The following is a 22633-nucleotide window of genomic DNA, read 5'->3' on the forward strand; positions in this document are numbered from 1 at the left end:
CTGTGTAAATGCGTATTTGTTTAAATTCAAACACACAGTTTAATATACGAGTACAATGTTTTCAATTGTATCAGCTGAAAGGTTTTATTTATCTCGTAGTATGATGGTGACATCTGGCCCTCTCCACTGGTGATGCAATCTCACAACAGCTGATTGTTCTGAGGGAATGGAACTGTTATACAGCATCACATAAAGGTGTTTACAAATAGACGGTCACACTTGGAGAGTGAAACACTAGTAATTGTGTTATGTGATTTGTTTTGTTTTCTAAATTCATTTTGATCTGATCATCCCTGTGGAAATATGTTTAGTGATAAAGTAACGTTACGCCATAAATCTGAATTATTCTGCTAAGGTGCAATATAACAGTTTTCTTTACATACAGTACATAATTTATTAACCTTAGTCAGCTAGAAATGAATGTGTAAAAACAGCTGCTTTTCTTATTTGTGAAATAAATTGGTTTACTTTTTGTCATTACACTCTAACAATGCTGTTTTTTTCAACTTATAGCTCAAAATAAGGAGTCAGCTGATGGGTTGAAACAACCTAGCCTTTTAGTACATTTAGGGGCGGTTTCCCAGACAAGGATTATCTTAAAACAGGACTAGGCCTTGGTTAAATTAGGATAATTAAGTTGTTTTAAAAACATACTTTACAAAAAACATTACTGTGTGGTTGGGTTGTCTGCTAACATTACTCCTCCTTCATACATGTGTGTCATGTTCACGCCTAGAGGAATCAAAGCGTGACACTCACTGACATGCATTTTCGAGTGGACCGAAAATCTGTTACACGCTTTGGCGTGATACTGGGTTGGTGCATCTTGAGACAAAACAATCACAGTGTTATATTTTAAGATATGTCGGTGCAAGTTGTTTTCGAGGCATCTCTCAAATTTAAGTTAGTCTGAGACTAGAGTTAAGCCCTGTCCGGGAAACCGCCCCTTACTGTTTGTCATCCCATAAATTCATGAATTTCTGTTTACACAAGACTGTTTATACTCATAATAAATGTTCTCTGCACACATTTACATATTTTTTGAATAATGCCCTTTCAGGGGCGTACATGGTCATCCACTATCTGGCCACCTCTGTTGTGCGAAGCAGTTTTAAGATGCGTGTCGGAGTTTACGGAGTTCTGCGCAGATCATTTAGCATATGCACTGAAAGTAACGCGAGAACTTTACTCTCACGTTAATATGAAGTCATACGCTGACGCACTGACGCAAACAGTCTGAGCGCTATTAGCTAGTGATGGGTCGTTCTTGAACGATTCGTTCATTTTGAACGAATCTTTAATGTGACTCGGGAAGAATGAGTCGTCTCGGGGAGTGATTCGTTCAGTCGCGCATGCGCATTGCGCAACATTCTATGGGTCCTGTACTGGAATTAATAAATTAACTAATTTCTCTATCCAAAGCTGTCACGTCACGTGACAAAAGAACGAAAGACTCAAACCCGAAGACTTGTCAGATAAGAGGTGTGGTGAGCTAATCATAGACTAAAGACCCATGTAAACAATGAATTAATCTTTTCTGTTTCTTATAGCATTATAGTTTTGTATTGTTTGTAATGTGATCAACATTTGCATAAGAAGTAGATGTGTTAGGAAAGTAACATGTAACATTTAAATTATATTTTGCTAAAATGAACAAAATGAACGATATGACTCGAAAAAAGATTCGTTCATTTTGCTGAACGAGACTCAAAGGTCCGAGTCAGTAAAATGATCCGAACTTCCCATCACTACTATTAGCTGAACAGCTGCTAACCTCTTTGCTTCATGACAGTGTACTTGTCTGTGTACCATGGAAGTTCATCGTGAGCAGAAGGATCAGGGTAGGGTTGCACCAGCCATTCGTAAGTTCTTTCTTAAACGTGAACGTAAAGTCCACACTAGAGGCTTAGTAACTACTACTAGCTAGTTTGTAACTAAATCTGTAATCTGTATGTTATTCGGTTGCACCATTTGGTCTTAAGGCAGAACGTAGCTAGTTCGTAAGCTCTGCGTAAAGTAATACGTAGTCACATAATATGACGTTTACCTTCAACAGTCCAATAGCAGCCTTTAAATTCGTGAGAAAAATGTGTGTTGAAATGTTATGAATTTCAAAACATTCTTGATTTAAACTTATTTTACCTCACATAATAACGGTAAAAACGGTATATAGAATACTACCTTTCATGAATAACATATTTAAAAGTAGATTAATAAACAAATGCTGTTTAAAACAATATAGCCTACTTAATGCAATAATAAGTGACATGTAATATGGGTGATTTCATTTTACTGCCAACCGCCAATTAAATAAAAAGATTATTTCATTTTGACGTGCAGAACATATGCAGATATACACACACGGAGGCGCGCTAGGACAGTTCGTGTTAGAGCAGTCAAAAATTAAATGTCATCACATAATGTTCTCTATTTTAAAAGGAAAGTGACTGTAAATGTCAGCATTATCATGTGTAAATCATTGAAGAATGTCGAGTGCAACAAGAGCTTATTCCGTTAGTTCAGAGAGTATGCGATTTTATTCCTACAGTTATTCCTGATAAGAGGCTTCCGTAAATATTTAGTTTATACGTAACATTACGCTTCAACTCAAAAATATTTTGTAGTGCATAAGTTGTAACTTAGTGCCCGTTTAAGTCAAAACTACAGTACAGCTGTACAGTACGCACAGCTGGTGCAGCCGGCCCCAGGTCAGTAAAATCAGTCTTGTTTAACTGGATTTCATTCATTAATTATATTTTCGCGAAAGTTTAAGTTTGGGGTACTGCAATGTTTATTTTCTATAAAAAATGCTAACTTACTGCAAATGATAGCTAGCAAATTATTTTAAAATAATGTTAGCACATGAAAGCATTGCAAATAAATTGTTTACTTTACGTTCTTTGTGTATGTTCTTGACCAGCAAACTATGTGTAATGAAGAATTGGTGTACATTACAGTAGAAGTTAAAGAATTTCTGTCTGTAAGGAATGGATTTTTTGGTCACCCTAATAAAATCACTGGGTCTTACCTGGCCACCTCTAAAAAAAGTTCTGGCTACACCACTGTACCCTTTAGCTATTTAAGTTTTTTAAATAAAGTTATGTATATTTAAATAAGTCTGTTTCCCAGCCCAGGATGTAGATGATAAAGTAGAAATTAAATGCTGGGGATGAGATCAGATACATCACTATTAAATGTGGCAGCCGAGTGATTTGTTACCTTTCACATACAGAATTATTATCAAGGGAGGCTATCAAGCTTATTAGCTTTCTTCCGCTTAATGCATCATCAAGCATGCCTGCTGAGTCTGTGAAGTGAGAATTGTGAGAACAAATGTAGCCCAATAACAATGATCCACAAGTGGAAAAAAAACAATAGGGTCATACTGCCATATGAAGGATGCAGTTCTATACATGTTTCATTGAACAGAGATCTCTAGTCCTCTCTAAATATTTACTGTAAATTGGTCATAGTCTGTCTGTCACTGCATGGGTTGTTCTACTGTATTTATATTGATAGTATTACCAGAGTGACATATCAATCAATTATCTGACAAGTTTATCTGTCATGGTTCTGCCCCATCTTGTCTTGCTTTTCTTGATCTTGTGGCAGAGCCATGGCAGAACCTCTTGTTTCATGTGGAGAAAGGCATTTTGACCCTTCTGGCCTTCTATATGGTCTCTCCAGGTCTAGTCATTGTTCCTGCCCCTCTTGTTTCCTCGTTAGTGATAATTATTAGTTCAGGGTGGTTCTCATCGGGGAGGGGGGGTTGGGGTTGGGGTGTGGTTCTCATCATGGGGGGTTTGTGGGGTGTGGTCCACAAGGGAGCCCCAGCTGACTTCCAAGGGGGCCTTAAGATGACATTTTTTAAAAATGGGACTAAATGAGCATTGAAATACATAAAAGAAGATACACTATATGGACTAAATTATAGGGACACCACCTACTAATGAACAGGTTTGACTACTTAAGTAATTTCCGTGAGTATACAAATCCTTTATATCCCAACATGACAATGAATCAGAAATGATTGATTCAGTCAATGTGGAAGAACTTGACTGGTCTGCATAAATCCCAGACATGAACCCAGCTGAACAACTTTGGAACAGAAAAAAAAGGCTGTTCCAAAACTGTCGCAACAGAGATGGTAACAAAATTCTTCACAATGGCATTTGTCAAAATGCATTTTTGAACAGTTTTGCCTTTTCTGTCCCAACATGACTACTCCTGTGCACAAGTCATTGGTGTTGGGTGATGAGTTTTTCACTTTGTTTGCATTGAATGTTACACCAAAGGTGTTCAGCTAGATTTAGGACTTGGCTTTATGCCAGCCAATCACGTTCTTCCACATTGACTGAATGAATGATTTCTTTCTGAAACTTGCCTTATACAAAGAGACATTGTCATGTTGGAATAGAAAAGGGCCCTGCAATAACTGTTGCAATAAAATTAGAAGCACAGGTAACACTTTATTTTATGGTGCCCTTGTTACACGTTACATGTATTTACTATAGTATTTACTATATAGTTATGCATAACTACATGTATCTTACCCTAAACCACACCCTAACCCTATAGTAAGTACAAGTAGTTAAAGACCTGCCTGAAACGCCTCGTGTAACCACACCCCCACAAATCTATGTCAGTTCGTGGTATGAGTTGAGTAAGACCGCCCAAATGTATACACAAGTCATGACTGTCAGTACAATTGCTTTGGAACCTGATGTTCCAAATATGGTAAGAGGCGTTACATTTCCGTCACATGCTTGCAGTATTCGACCAATCACTATGCACTGGTTAACTGGCCAATCATAGCACACCTCACTTTTCAGAGCGATGAGCTTTGTTAAAAATCCGCACGTTTCAGAGAGGCGGGGCAAAGAGGAGATACAAACAAGCACGGTATGTGGAAAATACAGCGTTTTTGAACCTTAAATCGTGTATACACATTGCATTACATCTAAATCAAACGATAATATTCATTTTAGCCATGTCATATGACCCCTTTAATTATTATTACTCGGTACTTAAATGTATTTGCACTATAATAATCGGACACTTAAAATTATAATAACTATATATTTATAATAATTATATATAATAATTATATATTATAAATTTACTATAAATTTCTTTGTAAGGTTGAACACAAAGAAAGTAATTTGGAAGAATGTTAACAACTGACATAAGAGTACATACATTTTTTTCAAAGTGAAGATATTAAACAAGAATGTCAGAGTTACTGTTTTAACAAGCAGGATTGTAAAGCAGGACAATGAAATGGTAATACGAAAAACTACTGTGCTATCATTGGTTTCTTTTCTACCCAATCAGCTTTTAGTGTGAGTTTATTTGTGTTGGTATAATGAGTTTATGCAAACACATTGGGATATTGGTTAACAAAGTGACCTGGGGTGGGGTGCATATCTGCATACCCTCAACTGAATGCATCATAGAGTTTGACAGAATATAGACTGTTTAGTTGGACAATCATTGTTAAAAATCATTACATTTACACTGAATATGGACCAAAGCTGGTGTTAGTCAAATGAACTGTAATTCAGTCTTGACCAGTGGTGATACATTTGCTGGAATCACAAACCTGAATGATTGCGATAAGCCACTGTGAAAGGTCACTAAATCCAGGTTCGTCCAGGAGAACATAATACGTCAGCTCGAATGACATGCTTTGCAAGCCAAGGTAGGCTAAATATTGTGGAAACGTCTGTGGTTCTGCTCTCTTTGAATGTGACCACCCCCACAGTGACTGCATTGCATTCAAACAGTGATGCTATATATGAACATCTTCAGTTTTCTGGGACAAGCTAGAATTTAGATAACATTTCTCTGTTATTGCAACTACCTTGTTTCATCTTTGACATTCAGTGGAGCAGTAGTACACGATATCTTTTACAGGAATGATGAAGCGGCATCCGAACGTATATTTCTTCATCTTTGTGTTGGTTGGTATGTGTCTAACTGGGTATGTAACACAATATTTAATCACAAACGGTAGATTAAATATTTTTGTGTATGTGGCAGCTATATGTGTGTATTTGAAACATGACAGATGGTCTTTGCTTTAAAGTTTGTCAGATCTTAGTGTCAGCTTTTCTGATACCACAACAAGAGTCACACCAAACTGTTTTTAGAAAAGTTGTAAAATAATTGAGAAAATATGTTTTTCTAGGTGAGAGCAAAAAAATAAAAAGTGCAAGATAATGTGTGACTAATGGCCTAAACTGCAGTGAGACCCCTCAAAAAATGATTTGTATTTATTCAAATCAAGGAAACTGACACAGAGAGATGGTGCATTTTATCAGTTGTTCTGTTTACTATGAGGCCGAGACTTTAGTGACTAAATTACATGTTCATACACATTTTTGTACACATTTTATCACCTTGTGACATACTTGCCTTTTGTGACATTAAACATGCATATCATCGATGTCCTTCTTAAACCTTACATGTCCAAATTCGCTGTTTTTTTTATAAATAAATACCATGTTGTCAAAGTTGATGAGCACTTTTTTGATACTTTATAAATATTTGCAAAACCCAGTGACAAACATAAACTGTGACTAATAATAATGATTTATGTCAAAAAATAGAAAGGACAGTAGATGGACATCAGCGATATGGCTTTTTAAATTGTATTTATGTAATTTTGCTGCATAAAGTATCATTTTGATCTCTTTTTAGTTTATACAACTGAATGATGCACATTATTGAGCCAATCACATTGTGTAATGGATAGTTCACATCACAAAGGAGCTATTGTGCGTGTTGTGTGTACAGTACAGTATGTGTGGGAGGACATTTAAAAAGGAAGTTATGATGATTATGCTATTCGGGTAATCTGGGACATTTTTTGAAATTTTTACTTCTGCGATTTATTTGATATCTATCTAACACATTAGATCAACACATTAGACTTTTCTGACATCCCTAAGATGTTTTCTAACCACACCAGAAGAAAGAATGTAGATATTATACCCAGACACCTATTAGTGTTTTTGTGCCAAAAAATATTCCGCCTGAATTTGATAATCTGGGACTGGTCACTTTGTAATCTGGGACATATGTATTAGGCCTAAAAAAGCCTATCCTATATCACCTTACTTTATGCATGCGAAAACACTATCACCAATTTTTTATAAACATTGTGAAAAAAAATGACAAGTACAGAAATCTCAATAAGAAAATGTATATTCCAATATCAGGAATAACTAATTTCTATCTTTACACAGGATTAACGATCTACTGAGTTAATTCATTAAAATTTATTTAAAACTCTATTAAAATGGTTTAACATTTGTTTAACATTGCAAAAAATCAACTAAAATTTAAGCAACAGCAAGCAACAATACGTTTCCCAGATTCCATTTCTGTAGCATCTCTCTAGCTAGCTGATTTAGCTAGCTGCTAACTACTGTGAAGTTATGCTAATGTTATAGCCTCCAGTAGTCCACATTATATAATATAATATATATTACATATAATGAATAGAATGAATTCTACGTATATACTCTTCAAAAATATATAAAAAATACATTTTAATTTGGACTACAAAAGCCAGGAAGAAACTAGGTTGTGTTGAAGGAGGGGCTTTTATATGTCAGGATATGTATTTGCTAACTGAGATGAGTTTAGAATATTGTCTTATTAACCAGGAAGCCTGTGTTGACACAGGCAGTAGGACAACACAAGCGATGCAGGAAAATTTCAACTTCAAACAGCTGTGCAATAGATTGACATGAGATTGCTAATGTTGGTTTTTTTCCAGTCTCTTTTATGTGGGGATTTATAGGACATTCATTGAGCCACACCTGTGCTAAAGCTTGTTTCCTCTTTACTTTTTTTATGTTTTACTAATTTTATGTCACCACACTCAAAAAATTGATTTGTTGGATTTACATAAAAAGTAGTGTCAAGTGGTTCCACGCAAATATGTTGAGTAGTTTCTACAATTAACAATTTAGTTTTTAAAGAAATTTAAGTAAAGTTGACAAATGTTTTTTTGAGTAAATCCAAACCATTCAGATTCATTCAGTACCAGTAATTTTAAGTTAATTAAACTCAATATTTATCCTTCTCAATGGTACTTTTTGTTGTCATACATAAATTATATACAGACTTACTGCATGTAAGTCAAAACACAATGAACAAATCAGATGAGAGGCATCTCAGTACTGGCATTAGCACAGTTAATGCTCATTGAATGATGCTATAGACATCATGAGTGCTTTAACCTCTCACAGCCTAAGCACATGTACCACTCTTCTAAACAATGGTAACCCTAAACCTCAAAATAAATTAACATTAAGCACAAACAAGTCTTTCTCTTTACTGAAAAACACTTAAAATAACACAAAATTTAGAAATGTACTGCCTAAATGCAGTCTTATGCAAAGCATGCTGGGAACTGAAAATCCCCCTCAACCAGTTGTGTTGAATTAACTTGTTTATATTACGTAAACTCAACAATAGGTCCAATATTATAGGGTTTTGCGTTTTACTCAACAATGTTAAGTTGACCAGTCAAACACTTAAGTAAAGCCGACAGTACTAAATTTTTAGTATATAACATGGTTAATTCAGTTACTTGCATTCTTTATGTACTGTGAACAAGGATGGGTTTAGTAAAACTAACAACAGCGACAGTTCTTTTTTTTTTGAGTGCACAGTGGGACAGATAGAGTCTAGTGTGGGCTGCAGTCCTTTTCTTTTATCTTTTATTAGTCTATTCTTTTCTATTTGTTTATTAGTTTTCTTTTCTTCTTTTCTTTTTAATGACCCTTGACACTCCCTTTTTTCACTGATGTTTGAAATCAATTTATTCAGCAGGTTTTGTTTGCCTGTGACATTGAAGACTATACCTCACATTGACATGTATGTGTAAACATTGTATGTGTGTGTTCACATAACGCAGTTATTTATCCAATGTAAGGCGTGTATGTTGTGTGATCTATGATTCATGTGTACAGGTTAATCCATCTGTAAAAATGAAATGAGATCAAAATGTGTTTTCATTATGTTTGGATTTATAAATGCCATTTTTTTACTAATTTCGATTTTGTATAGTTCTTTCCCAACCCTGAGGTGTGTTTCATTATCATGCTAAAACGGGCAGACAGTTTTCAGTCTGTGTCACGGTCCCACCGTCTTGTTTATGAAATTCTAGTCGTGTGGTGGGATCGGGGCAGAGTCCTTGGGTTTTATGTGGGAAGGCCATGAGATGTTTATGTTTTTACCTCTCATGTGTTTTTCCAGTGTCTCTCTCTGTTCCCGCCATCTCGTTTCCTCGTTATCCTTCCCTGAGTGTTTAATGTCCCACACCTACCCCATGTAATTATCCCTCGTTTGTCTCTCCCTATATATACCCTCTTGTTTCGTTGTCCTGTGCTCTTGTATTATGTATGTGTTTGGTGCCTGTACCGTGGTCGTGCTCTTGTCCGAGATCCTGTTCCTTGCCTGTTTGTCATCTGTGAGTTTGGTGTCCTGCCTTATTTTTCTCCTCCGTGTTTTTAAGACGTTGTGTCGAGTTTATTTTGTTAGACTTTTGCCCCATAGTGGGAAGTGTTTTGTTTTGTATTCCTCCTTTTTGTGCCTTAGTTCATAGTTTCTGTTTCATTTTTAGTCCTGTCTTTGTTACCCCCTCGTGGGTGTTTTGTTTTGATTTAATAAAGTTCTCTGTTAACCCCTTCAACCCCGCCTGCTTGCAATTGGGTTCTTCTGCTAAGTCGTGACAGTCTGTTCTGTTTATAACCTCTATGATCTTTTTACCTTTTAAATGTTTGTGTGACCAGGGCTGCGTTCAGCCCTGACAAAACGTTTTTTAAACAGAACCGGTGGTGCGTTGAACACCTTGTTCTGATGATGCAAGAGTTGCAACTAGGCAGCTGAGAAGGCCATTCTTTGTGTTCTTTTTGAAGAATTTTCGGAGCCTGATGAAATCTGTATAAATACGTGTTTAATACTGCAAAATACACATCTTCTAATATCTTCAATTGTTGCATATACCGAGCTGCAGGGGACACATTTGTAAACTACTTTACTTGGACCCATTGTGCGAGCTGTGTCTTTAATACTGTGTGGGTTAAATACATGTTGCTACTGAATGGGCTGACATTTTTGACAAGCCCACCAAACAAGAGAAAACGTCTCTCAAACCTCCTTGCACACCATTGCACATAGTTTCCAGGAAATGTGTGCGCACCGGTAATAGTTTGAACATGCCCCTGTTTTGCAGATCAAGAGTGCAGTCCGGGATTATTATAATGTCCTGCATTTTTCTGATCAGTCATTGGCCATTGGAGTGCTAGGGCTAATTTGATTGGATGGTTGAGTCTCAGAGTAGCTTATGGGCATCATTACCTGAGTGACACTATGGCAACACACTCCTCCTTCCATAAAAGGGAGTATCTCACATTCATTCTCCTCTTACTGCATCTCACTATCCAGTTCAGACCTCAATGTGAATCAGGACACAAGGCTTACAGAAATGATCCGATCAGCTCAAAATATTCATTCCTTTCTTTTTGTGTTGCTTGGCATGATACTAAGTGGGTATGTAATTGATCTTTTGAAGTATTTAGGTTTACTGTTTTGTACTTTGCCTTAGCTTTTGTGTCATCGTTTCTGTACGGTTCTGTGTTGTTGTAAATAGTGTCTCTCAGAGGACTTTGATCTGCTGCGTGAGTTGTAAAATGTGTAAAGATAAAGTTATTGTATATATTTCAGTACCTCAATGCAGTTTATCATAAAAACTACATGGGATCAGTTAAAGAGAATGTGAATTGAACCTAAACCTGAACCTATTATTTTTTAAATAATATTTATACCAATATTTACATTTATTTTTATAAAGAAAAATGTTTAAATAGCAAGTGTAGAATATTGTTGGCACTGTGACAGTAAGTCAAAGCTAAGGAATTTAGATTTTGTGGTTCATTTTCAACACTGTTATCACGTACATGTATGCCTTTAGCATTTCGTGCCGTTTTATTTCTGTGTTAAATGAGAACTTCCACGTTCCTGGTTTGACATGGTTTTGACCCTTGTCAAGCTCTTAATTGCCAAAATAAAACATACTCATGTACCCATACATGTTCAGTCAGTGATTACTGTATTTGTCTATTATGTGAAATAGAAAGTTTCATTAAAAGAGCTTAGAAGACCTTTCAATATCTGATCTGGTGTCTTAACAGCTAGTCTCACTGACTAGCAATTAGTCTACTATAGACTAATCAGTCTAGTTTTTTAGATTTTAATAAGACTAATCTACATTTTTATTTAACTGACCCGTCTTGAAAAAAAAACACTTGTAAGACTCGTCTAATCAGTTTATGCAACCCGGCCCAGATGTAAACAAAAGATGGTATGCTCAAACCACCCATTTTACACAGGTTCATTAATTTAAGGTTGTTTTTCTCCACAGGCTCATTTATGTGGGCTATACCTCTACCTGGGAAAAGTAAGTTTCCCGTAACCACTTCCCTTTATTAATAATATTACTCCAAATAGTGGTCTGTTTTCCACGACAATATCTGTCAAAATGTCATTTGTAGGCCAATTTACCAGAATAGTTTAAATTGTTTGGCTCTTCTTTGGCTCAGTCAGATTACTCTTTATCTAACAAATGGCCAGCAGGGGGGAGTGGTCTTGAAATCTATAAATAATAAAAAGAATCATTCTTTTTTTAAGCTTCGTGAGCTATAAAGTTTAAAGTACTGAATTTAATTCAACCAATCTGAAAATATAAAAGGCAGTTCATACACATTTCATAAATAAAAAATATAAGAGACCCTCATTTTGAATAGACATCATTAAACCCAACTTTGAGCATGTGGTGCACTTAACTAACTTTTTACTTAACTTTAATCTTATCTGCTTTCAGATACAGAGGGCAAAACGAGTGCCTCAAGTAAGTACTGCCACTGCTTATAGTCAAAGTCTAAAGCAGTGGTTCTCAAACTTTTTCGTTGTGAGGCCCCCTTTGTGTAGGGTGCATCGCTTTGCGCCTCCCCCCCATAAAGATTTATAATCTTAAACTTTAAAATTTTTATTTAAACCAATAACATATTCAGTTATACAATGCTGAAACATCAATTCTTTTGGTTGGTGGGCTTATTTTTCTGATATTTGATTGCATAAAATATATGATACATTTCTATATTTCATAAAATGCCACAAACCCCAGTTTGAAAACGGTACATGGATTGTAAACACACAAATACATCCATTTACACACAAATGATTTTTTTTTTTTTGATTGATTTATTAGAACAGAGGGTTACCTGGGAATCACTAAGATAACCACACTAGTGTAAGTTACAATTCTATCTCTCTCTGAATTATGCCTTTGTGTTTCAACATGTTTTATCTGTTTTCAGATCATGTCCCACATACTGCCACGACCAATACGCACATTCTGTACATATACATAAGCATTAACACACACTTTCCGGCGGTATTACACCATAGCCCAGACACAAACACTCATTCATACATTTATTGTGAAGAATACTTTTGGACTCTCCAAAGCAAATACAATTAGCTATCTCAAATAACATGGCAACACACAGACCTTTATAGCCATTAGTGAAGACCTTATAGATGCAATAGTTCAGAGACGACCCTAAACCTCATACAGAGCAACTGATATTTAAACCTTTATAACAGTCAGGACAGTTTTTGATTTTTAACCTGATGAAAATAGTCAAGTGCAAAATGTGCAGCGCCAAGCAGCATACAAAACATACAAATCTACTACAAGTTTGATCCGTTATCATCTTACACTCTGCCTAACGATACACCGCACGCGAGCGGTGCGATGCAACATTGCGAAAGCAAAAAGAAACCGGACGTTTGTTGCGTCTCTTTGCGCTGCATCCAGTGGGCACAGAATTTCTGTTTATAATGGGTTAGTGATGTATTCACGAGCGTTTTCAATCCATTCCCATGGAAGCTGAGCTCGCGTTGCGATCGCGGAGCAAAGCGAGCATTAGCATTCCTCTTCTCCGCGAGCGCCACGTGAACGTGCGCTGAAGTTCATAAGAATGGATTAAAAACGCTCACCCCGCTCCGCACCAGTGTATTTGGACACAAAATGTCAGGTGAGACCACTACTATCAGACAGACATGTCAGACGAGCATAAGAGACTTTACCGTCAGACACTGACAGACAGAAATGTGACAGTGCAGAGATGACGTTTCATCTCACGCTGATATTTCTTTTAAATATTTACTTTATTTTCAAAGACATTGATAGTGAATTTTTAATAATCTAACAGTGTCGATTTAATTATTTACTCAATCTTATAGTTTTATTAACATAAATTTTCGTATCAGTGTTGTAATTAAAATCTTTTCATCGTCACCATGATATGGGGGATACGCCCCGCCCCCAATTAATCGAGTACTCGTTTTTCAAACCTGTCCAGTACTCGAAATGAAATATGATCAAAATGCCCATCCCTACCATTTAGTATGTTTACAAAGGCATTTATTTCTCATGAGAACCGCTGGTCATACAGAGGTTGTGTTGACAACATGTTATATATGATGATTATTAATTATTGTGCTGTTCCATTGAAATGCTGTACTTTTTGTTAGCAGTACAAACATGCAGCAGGACGTCAATTTGTACTCGCCACAAGGGTGAGAGCTCACATGCACACGTTAGGATTTCATGTTTTATGGGGACTTTCAATAGACATAATGATTTTTATGCTGTATAAACTGCATATTACATTCTACAATCACTTAGTTTGATTTATAAGCAGTTTTTCTCATGGGGACCAAAAATGTCCCCACAAAGTACAAAATTACCGGTATTACTATCTTTGTGGGGACATTTGTTCGCTACATTGTAGGGTTTCCAAAAACAACACACGCACGCACACCCTCACAAAACAAATCAAACAAAAAAAAGTTTCAGTGTGTTTATTTAGCTATTTGAATTATGGGAACAGCTGGGGATGTGTTTTGTGGATGTCAATATTATATTTTCACAGAATGTTTTTACGTAATTTAGAATGATTTTATGTCGGAAACGATAAAAATGACATTGCAGGCAGGGTCACATTTTTAACTTTATTTTTTATTCTGTAGGCTCTTTTACAAACAGCCCATTGTGGTGGGGTAAGTATACAAATGCTTGTTTAGCACAAATCTGTTTGATTAGGTAACATTTTATTTTACGGTGCCCTTGTTACACATGTTAGGCTACATGTATTTAGTATTTAGGCTACTATAAATTATGCATAATAACATGTAACTAACCCTGAACCAAATCCTAACCCTATAGTAAGTACAAATAGCTCATTTTTATTACTCAGTATTTAAATGTATAATTACACTGTAACACGGGCACTGTAAAATAAAGTGCAACCGATTATTTTTTTTCAGTTTTCACATGCATTTTGAATTTCATTGAACAAAACATGTGTGAATTTCTTCATTTAAAACAGCACAGGGGGCATTGTTACCTTGACACCATGGTTGGCCCCAATTGTATGGGAAGGAACTTTCGATCCCCAGCTAATTGATTCTATCTACAAGCAACAAAACATCACCATAGCTACTACAGTCTTCGCTCTTGGAAAGTGAGTTCTTATCTCTGATCTTTATGGTTTCCAGAACTTCCCGAAGGTCTATATGTGACCCTGGATCACAGAACCAGTCTAAAGTAGCACGGGGACATTTTTAGTAAAGCCAAAAATTCATTGTATGGGTCAAAACTGTCGATTTTTATTTTATGCCAAAAATCATTAGGATATTAAGGAAAGATCATGTTTCATGAAGATATTTTGTAAATTTCCTACCCTAAATATGTCAAAACTTTAGCTGTGTCCCAAATGACGTACTACGCACTTAAACTTTGCACTACTATGCACTCAATCACGTAGTGTATGAATTTTGGAAGGGTAGTATCGTCCCAAATGGAATACTAAATACTGTTTTATACTAGCCGGAAGTATATCGGTTTCCCAGACGAGCACAAATGACGTTATCGTACGGCACAATGCGTGTGAATAAAAACAACTTATTGTTTGGCCCAGCATTACTTTAGTCATCATCACTCTGCAGGAGAGTTTTGCTCGAGCAGCGTCTGATAGCCCCGCCTCCCTTCCGCTATGTAAGCGAGGTGCAGAAGGGTGGGCTAGCAGGTATCCTGGATGGGCATATACCCCAACCAGAAAAAATTAAGAAACCATTAAAAAAACAAAAATTCTGATAAGATAAGAATGTGTTTTGGTAAAATTATCATTTTTGTTTATTTCTGTGAACGTCTGACAACATTTCCCTCATTTCATATAAAAATGTTTTTATTTGCATTTATTTGCCGAAAAAGAACTGGAGAAAACAACAGAAAAGATGATCTGCGTTTTTAAAACTGAAACATCGCAAAAAAACAAAACAAGTTCATATTTAGTTTTAAACAACACAAAACTAATATTTGTACATGTCTTAAGAATAAGTAAAAAATATGTTTTATGAAATAACCCTGCTTTTTTAAATGAGTTTATTATCATACTCTCAGTCTTTCATATTGCTGTTGGGTGCCTTTCAACAAACACTGCAATATATGACTTCAATACATGCAGGATTTAAATTATTTATGATGTTATAAATATATAAAACAGACATTCATTACAGAAGACTGCAAGATTAAAACAAAAATAATTATTGTTGATTATTGCCCTTTATATGGTAATTGTGTGCGTTTAATTTTATTGATGTTTTACGCATTAATAAAGAGGTTGTGTAAACTGGACATAAATAGAACCCTATAAGAAAGCGGGCTAAGAACATTCCTCATCACTGAACGATCGCTGACTACTGTTTAATTTCGAAAGAAACTCCCGGTTTAATGAATGAATCTGATTACTGTCACAAAAGGGGAAGGGAAGAACCCAAGCGCAGGCAGCTTACACGAAACAAAGGTTTCATTATAACAAAAACAAAGCAAAAACCCACGAGGTGGGGGGAGTATAATACAGGGGAGTATAATACACAGACAAGTGTCAAGGATAGACAGGAAGAACCCAAGCGCAGGCAACGGCAGTGAAGGGGTCAACAAAACACCTTATTTAACAAAACAAAGGAACAAAACAAAACACCCACGAGGGGGAAAAGGCGGACACTGTAACAAAACAAGAACACTAACAAAAACTTCCCACGATGGGGCAAAACTAGAAAATAACAAAACAGACTTACGACACAACGTCACAAAACAAGGCACGGAACAGGAACCAAGGTACACAGGAACATGAGCACAAACGCAATGCATACACAACATAGTACACGCAATACAAGAGCACAGGACAAAGAAACAAGAGGGTATATATAGGGAAGACAAACGAGGGATAACGACATGGGGCAGGTGTGGGACATTAAACACTCAGGGAAAGATAACGAGGAAACGAGAGGAATGGGGTCAATGACAAGACACTGGAGAGAACGTATATTATTGTCAAACGGACAATAATATGTTTCTCTCCACACATAACCAAAGACTTTGTCATGGCTCTGCTACAGGACCAAGAAAAACATGACTAAGGAAGCAGAGCCATGACAGAAGCCCCCCCTTTAATGAGCACCTCCAGGTGCTCACCAAGGGGTAGACGGACAAGACAAGGCAGACCGAGACAAAGACAACAAGGCCGGAAGGCCGGCTGGAAGGCCGGCTGGACAGGCTGACCCGGACTGGAGCCGGCTGGATCACCGGACTGGACGCCGGCTGGATCACCGGACTGGACGCCGGCTGGATCACCGGACTGGACACACAGACTGGACACAGGACTGGACACAGACTGGACACAGACTGACAAGGACTGGACACAAGACTGACACAAGACTGGACACAGGACTGGACACAAGACTGGACGCCGGCTGGAGCCGGCTGCACCGGACTGGACCGGCTGCACCGGACTGGACGCTGGCTGCTGCACCGGACTGGAGGCCGGCTGCACCGGACTGGAGGCCGGCTGCACCGGACTGGAGGCCGGCTGCACCGGACTGGAGGCCGGCTGACACCGGACTGGAGGCCGGCTGCACCGGACTGGACGCCGGCTGCACCGGACTGGATGCCGGCTGCACCGGACTGGACACAGGACTGGACACGCTGGACTCGGCTGGACCAGACTGCGCGGCTGCACCGAGCCGGTTGGAGTCCACGCTGCCCGCCGTTGCCTCTTCTTCTTCCGCCTAGCCACCCGGCTGGTGGTCGGGTGATGGAAGGAGGTATACGGAACGGCTGGCTCCGGCTGGGACTCCTCGGAGGTGGTTCCCAAGGACGCTCGCCTCCCCCGCTTGCCCACAGCTGGTGGACGGTGGAGAGGCTGCCGAGAGTGAGGGGGATGGCGTGGCGATGCCCACAACCCCGATCTGCAAGGGACCATCCTCGGGATAGCCGCCAGTCCCGTGAGAGGCTCCGCCATGGACATTCCCCTGGGCTCCTCACGATTCTTCGCGAGTTCGACCTGGTCCGCGAAGCCCAGGTGTCTCAACCGGCGCATCTCAGCTGGCTCGAAGGGTTCATCAAGGCAGCTGTTGAAGATTACCTTCAACTCTGCCTGGTGAACCCCGAGTAGCGCGCGGTGGACAGGAAGTCCATGGCGAAGTCCTTCAAGGGGTCCCCCTCTGGCGGAAGCCGAACAGGACGTGAGCCTGGCGGCTCCTGTACGCCTCGTCCGACTCCATGCCTGCTGGGTTCGTGGTGGCTCGTGTATTCTGTCAGGATGACAGGAAGAACCCAAGCGCAGGCAACGGCAGTGAAGGGGTCAACAAAACACCTTATTTAACAAAACAAAGGAACAAAACAAAACACCCACGAGGGGGAAAAGGCGGACACTGTAACAAAACAAGAACACTAACAAAAACTTCCCACGATGGGGCAAAACTAGAAAATAACAAAACAGACTTACGACACAACGTCACAAAACAAGGCACGGAACAGGAACCAAGGTACACAGGAACATGAGCACAAACGCAATGCATACACAACATAGTACACGCAATACAAGAGCACAGGACAAAGAAACAAGAGGGTATATATAGGGAAGACAAACGAGGGATAACGACATGGGGCAGGTGTGGGACATTAAACACTCAGGGAAAGATAACGAGGAAACGAGAGGAATGGGGTCAATGACAAGACACTGGAGAGAACGTATATTATTGTCAAACGGACAATAATATGTTTCTCTCCACACATAACCAAAGACTTTGTCATGGCTCTGCTACAGGACCAAGAAAAACATGACTAAGGAAGCAGAGCCATGACAACAAGACAGGAACACTAACTAGAGTACACTAGACTAAGACAACATATGACAAGGGTTGACACTAACTATAGACTGGACTAAAACTCACGGGTCAGGAAACAGGAACTTGACAAGAAATCCTTTAGGGAAGAACCCATCAGGATACAAGCAGTATGAACAAGCACAGGACAATAGACATAAGGGCATTACAGTATATAGGGAGACTAACAAGGGGATAATTAACACTAGGCAGGTGTGGGGAATGAAACACTAATGGAAAGCTAAAGAGGAAACGAGAGGGGTGGGGCCAAAGACAAGACCGGAGAGAACGCATATTATGTTGTGACCGACAATAATATGTTTCTCTCCACACAAAACAAGAGGCTCTGCCATGGTTCTGCCACAAGACCAAGAAAGACATGACAAGAAGAGGCAGAACCATGACAGATTACACTGCACAGTGAACTTTACATCATATCTGCTGTTGTTTATGAGGTCCGTGAGCACGCAGTGCGCCTAAACTAAACTCGTTTGCACAATGTTTCGCTACCACCTTCAGCATGAATTGGGGTGTTTGAGATGGAGGGAGACAAATTTATTTAAAGCTGGATCTTTCAATCATTCCTGACGGTCGACAGGTTAAAATCTAGCCTATATTGCAAGCAAATAATAGCTGTTTGTTAATGTTACCGCTTGCGTTACGCATCTACTTCTCCTTCACAAAATAAGACCCCACAGAACTCCTGTTATAATAAATGAATCTGATTTTACTGCACAATTAATTTTACATGCTGTTTATAGTAACCTCAAAGCAAGCGTGCAGTGCGCCTAAAATTCCTTTGCACATCATTTTGCTTCCACCAGCATCTCTGTTACAAACTAAAGCCACTCTGTGAGTGAAGAGTGACGTGCTTTCAACCAATAGAAAATACTGCAATTATTGGTGTTGTTTTTTTATTCTCATTGGGTGGGCAAGACAGACGTTTAGGTGGGCTCAGCCCACCCCTGCCCATGCCTGGAGCCGGCCCTGGTGTGAAGTGTCCACAGGCCTGCTACAGTGCCTCTGATTAACAACTTCAAAGGCAATTTTCTCAATATTTAGATTTTTATGCACCCTCAGATCTCAGAGTTTTAAATGGCTGTATCTCCGCAAGATATAAAAATCTTAATTTCGAAAAATTGACCCATAGAATGGTTTTGTTGTCCAGGGTAACATATGTTCAATAAATTAAATTAGTAAATTAAACTTCATTTTAGTTCTCTATATGGTTTTCCCTGAATGCTTTTCATCTCTGATTTTCAGATACACGCAGTTTCTCAAAACATTCCTGGAGTCAGCAGAGCAGCAGTACTTTGTCGGATTCCGTGTGAGTTATTACATATTCACAGATAAACCCGAAGATGTTCCTGTAGTCAAGCTTGGCACTGAACGTTACCTAACAGTATTAAAAGTCCCTAGTTCTAACAGATGGCAGGAGATCACCTTGCGCAGGATGGAAAAGCTGGAGAAACTGATCGAGAGCCAATTGGCCAATGAAGCAGATTACGTTTTCAGCCTGGATGTAGATACAAAGTTCTATGGCCACTGGGGGGCAGAGTCTTTGGGTCGCCTCGTGGGCGTTATACACCCTGGTTACTATCAAACACCACGTGAACAATTCCCGTATGAACGCAGACCAAAATCACAGGCATTTATTCCCTCAGCAGAGGGCGATTATTATTATGGCGGAGCTGTGATCGGTGGCTTTGTTAAAGACGTGCTTCAGCTCGCTAAAACATGCAGGAAGCAACTAGACGCCGACGCGGCTATATCCATTGAGGCAGTGTGGCAGGAGGAATCACACTTGAACAAATACTTCATTTATAACAAACCCAGTAAGGTGCTCTCACCTGAGTACCTGTGGCAGGATTTCAAAGCGAAAACAAAAGAGGTCAAAGTCATTCGATTCTCTCAGGTTAATAAAAACTATGCTGCAGTTCGCCCAAACCCGTAGGAACTGCTTTTAAAGGAACAGTTCAACCAAAATAAAAATTCTGTCATCGGATACTCACCCTCATTAACGCTGGTCACTGAACAACATTCATTGTATGGACACAAAAGCACTGAGATATTTCTCAAAACTCTGTGTGCCACATGGGTTTTGAATGACATGAGAGGGAATAAATGATGACAGAATTTTTTTTTTTTATATATATAACATTGCTACTGTTATGCACTTTTTTTAAGTTGGCTTTGGTACGAGAACAAGTCGGGCATTTTAGCATAGTCGGCCAAATATTGTTCATTTACCTTTTCTTATTGTTGAACAGTGTTATTTTGTAAATACTTTGAAATGAATCGTTTTCTGTATATACTGTTACTGTGGTTTTTATGCACAACATGCCCCTGAGCATAATAGCTGCTCTATACGGTCATCTGGATGTATAACCTCTTTAAAGTAAATGCATTTAATAAGAGCAAACAAGCCTCTCTGTTTTTTTACATGACCTAAAGACACTGGAGGAATATTTGAATGCTGTTTCCGTGAATCTGTGTATTTAACAAATAAATGAAAGGAATAGGTACCCAAAAATACAAATTGTGTGTCTAGTCATATGCTGTTTGTGAAGCACGCACAAACACACACACACATTTTTTGCCAGAAGGGAGAAACATACAGCCGTCTAAAAAATTAAGAGACCATTTTCATTTAAAATCAGCATTTCTAGATGTATTGTGGCCATTCCAGCCCAGTGTCTGTTGAATTGGATGACAAAGTCATCCAACAGCAAATGTGAAGTACTGACAATGACAAGACACATGAAAACTGTGATAAAAATAAAAAATATTAATTTTTTAATTTTTCTTAAATACATGTACAAATACATTATTACTGCTGTATTGCATAAAAGTGAATATGAACTTGTTTTCTTTGCAAATACAGAGCATCTGTAGTTAGTAGTTCACAAAATGAAGCAAAGATGATCTTTACCTAAACACATACTGTACCTATACATAATTCAGAGAAACAGAAAATTATTTTGAAATTGTTTCTTAAATTTTTTCTGCAGCTTTAAAACATTTTAAAATCGGATACAAATTAGATTAGATTCAACTTTATTGTCATTGCACATGTACAAGTATAAGGCAACAAAATGTGACCTCTGCATTTAACCCGCACAGCAAGTGGTGAACACACGTACCCCCGGAGCAGTGGGCAGCTATCACTGCAGCGCCCGGGGAGCAAGTAGGGGTAAGGTGCCTTGCTCAAGGGCACCTCAGTTGTTACCCGCCGGCCCTGGGAATCGAACCGGCAACCTTCTGGTCACGAGTCCGACTCTCTAACCATTAGGCCACGACTGCCCTAAAATTCTGCCCCGTGTGAGGCAAAATGGTACAAATGTAATTATGCAATGAATATTTTTGAGTCAAACAAGAATAATGAACATCTTTGCTTTTAGACAAGGTTTGTTTGTTGAATAACATTCCATTACATGTAAATTCATTTATTCACAGGTTCAAAAAAAATGTCAGGTAGTAGCATGGGTGTCAATTTGGGTAGGGGCGCTGGGGACATATTGTCATGTTACATTAACCAGAAACAACAGTAAGTAAGTGTAACACACATTACACTAAATCCCTTCTTTGGTGTGCCACCCCCACATTTGCTGTGGCCTCCTCTGGCCACCCCATTACAACTTTGTGGGGGTGCCACTGGTTGTACAAAGCGCCAAAGCTCTGTGAACAAGACGTGATGTTCATGATTATGCATAGTAGGCTACTGGTAAGGAAGAAAGCATTCTTATACCAACAGATTTATGCAGAACGATACAGGACAAGTTGTGTCACATTGATTCAGGGATAGTCTTTTTCCATAACAGTCGCACATTAACTGGATGTGTTGTAAACTTAAGTTATGTGCATCCCAATATGAAGGCTGTGCACTTCAAAGGTTGCATTCGAAGGCTGCATATTTCATCAAAACTGTCTTATTTCAGTAAAAAAACATTATAAAATTAACACTTATTCCTCAAAAGACGTAATCACTGTAGTTTCATTTTTACCTTGAAATGTACAGTAACAGTTGCTTATCTGAAATAAACCTTAAATATATTGTAGAGAATCTAGCATAAGCCAAATGGTCGGAGTCATTGAAAGAAGAGCCATCAACCCCCACTCCCTTTTGTCCTGGTTTCTTTTGCTATCATCATCAAAAGACCATAGCAAAAACCTGGCTCCAGGGGTCTGGTTTTAGAGTTTTGATAACGTTTTGTCTCTCTGTTGGATATTTACGACCCCTATGCTTCAAAGCATTGGTGATAAGTCTCTGTCTCATCTCTAACTTAACATCTGAGGCTAACCAGAGAAATGTCCCTGACAA

The 22633-nt window shown here is 38.5% G+C and overlaps 2 protein-coding genes across 4 annotated transcripts in view; both read left to right on the top strand.

Moving 5' to 3' along the window:
• arap1a (ArfGAP with RhoGAP domain, ankyrin repeat and PH domain 1a) overlaps positions 1-3028 on the top strand; it is a 29319-nt gene extending 26291 nt beyond the window's left edge. For all 3 annotated transcript variants that reach the window (XM_057360429.1, XM_057360421.1, XM_057360437.1), the window contains exon 29: positions 100-3028. In XM_057360429.1, coding sequence (XP_057216412.1) covers positions 100-153 — 54 coding nt within the window. In that variant the 3' untranslated portion in view covers positions 154-3028. The remainder of the gene's footprint in view (positions 1-99) is intronic.
• Positions 3029-10438: 7410 nt separating this feature from the next.
• Positions 10439-20865, top strand: LOC130550131 (globoside alpha-1,3-N-acetylgalactosaminyltransferase 1-like). The gene is made up of 8 exons (XM_057327513.1): positions 10439-10569; positions 11441-11476; positions 11900-11926; positions 12287-12328; positions 13618-13662; positions 14116-14145; positions 14475-14609; positions 19576-20865. The coding sequence occupies exons 1-8, from the start codon at positions 10505-10507 to the stop codon at positions 20264-20266; spliced, it is 1071 nt and encodes a 356-aa protein (XP_057183496.1). The 5' UTR covers positions 10439-10504; the 3' UTR covers positions 20267-20865.
• Positions 20866-22633: the final 1768 nt, after the last annotated feature.

The sequence above is a fragment of the Triplophysa rosa genome, linkage group LG2, assembly GCF_024868665.1.
Source record: "Triplophysa rosa linkage group LG2, Trosa_1v2, whole genome shotgun sequence".
In the NCBI taxonomy this organism is placed as follows: domain Eukaryota; kingdom Metazoa; phylum Chordata; class Actinopteri; order Cypriniformes; family Nemacheilidae; genus Triplophysa; species Triplophysa rosa.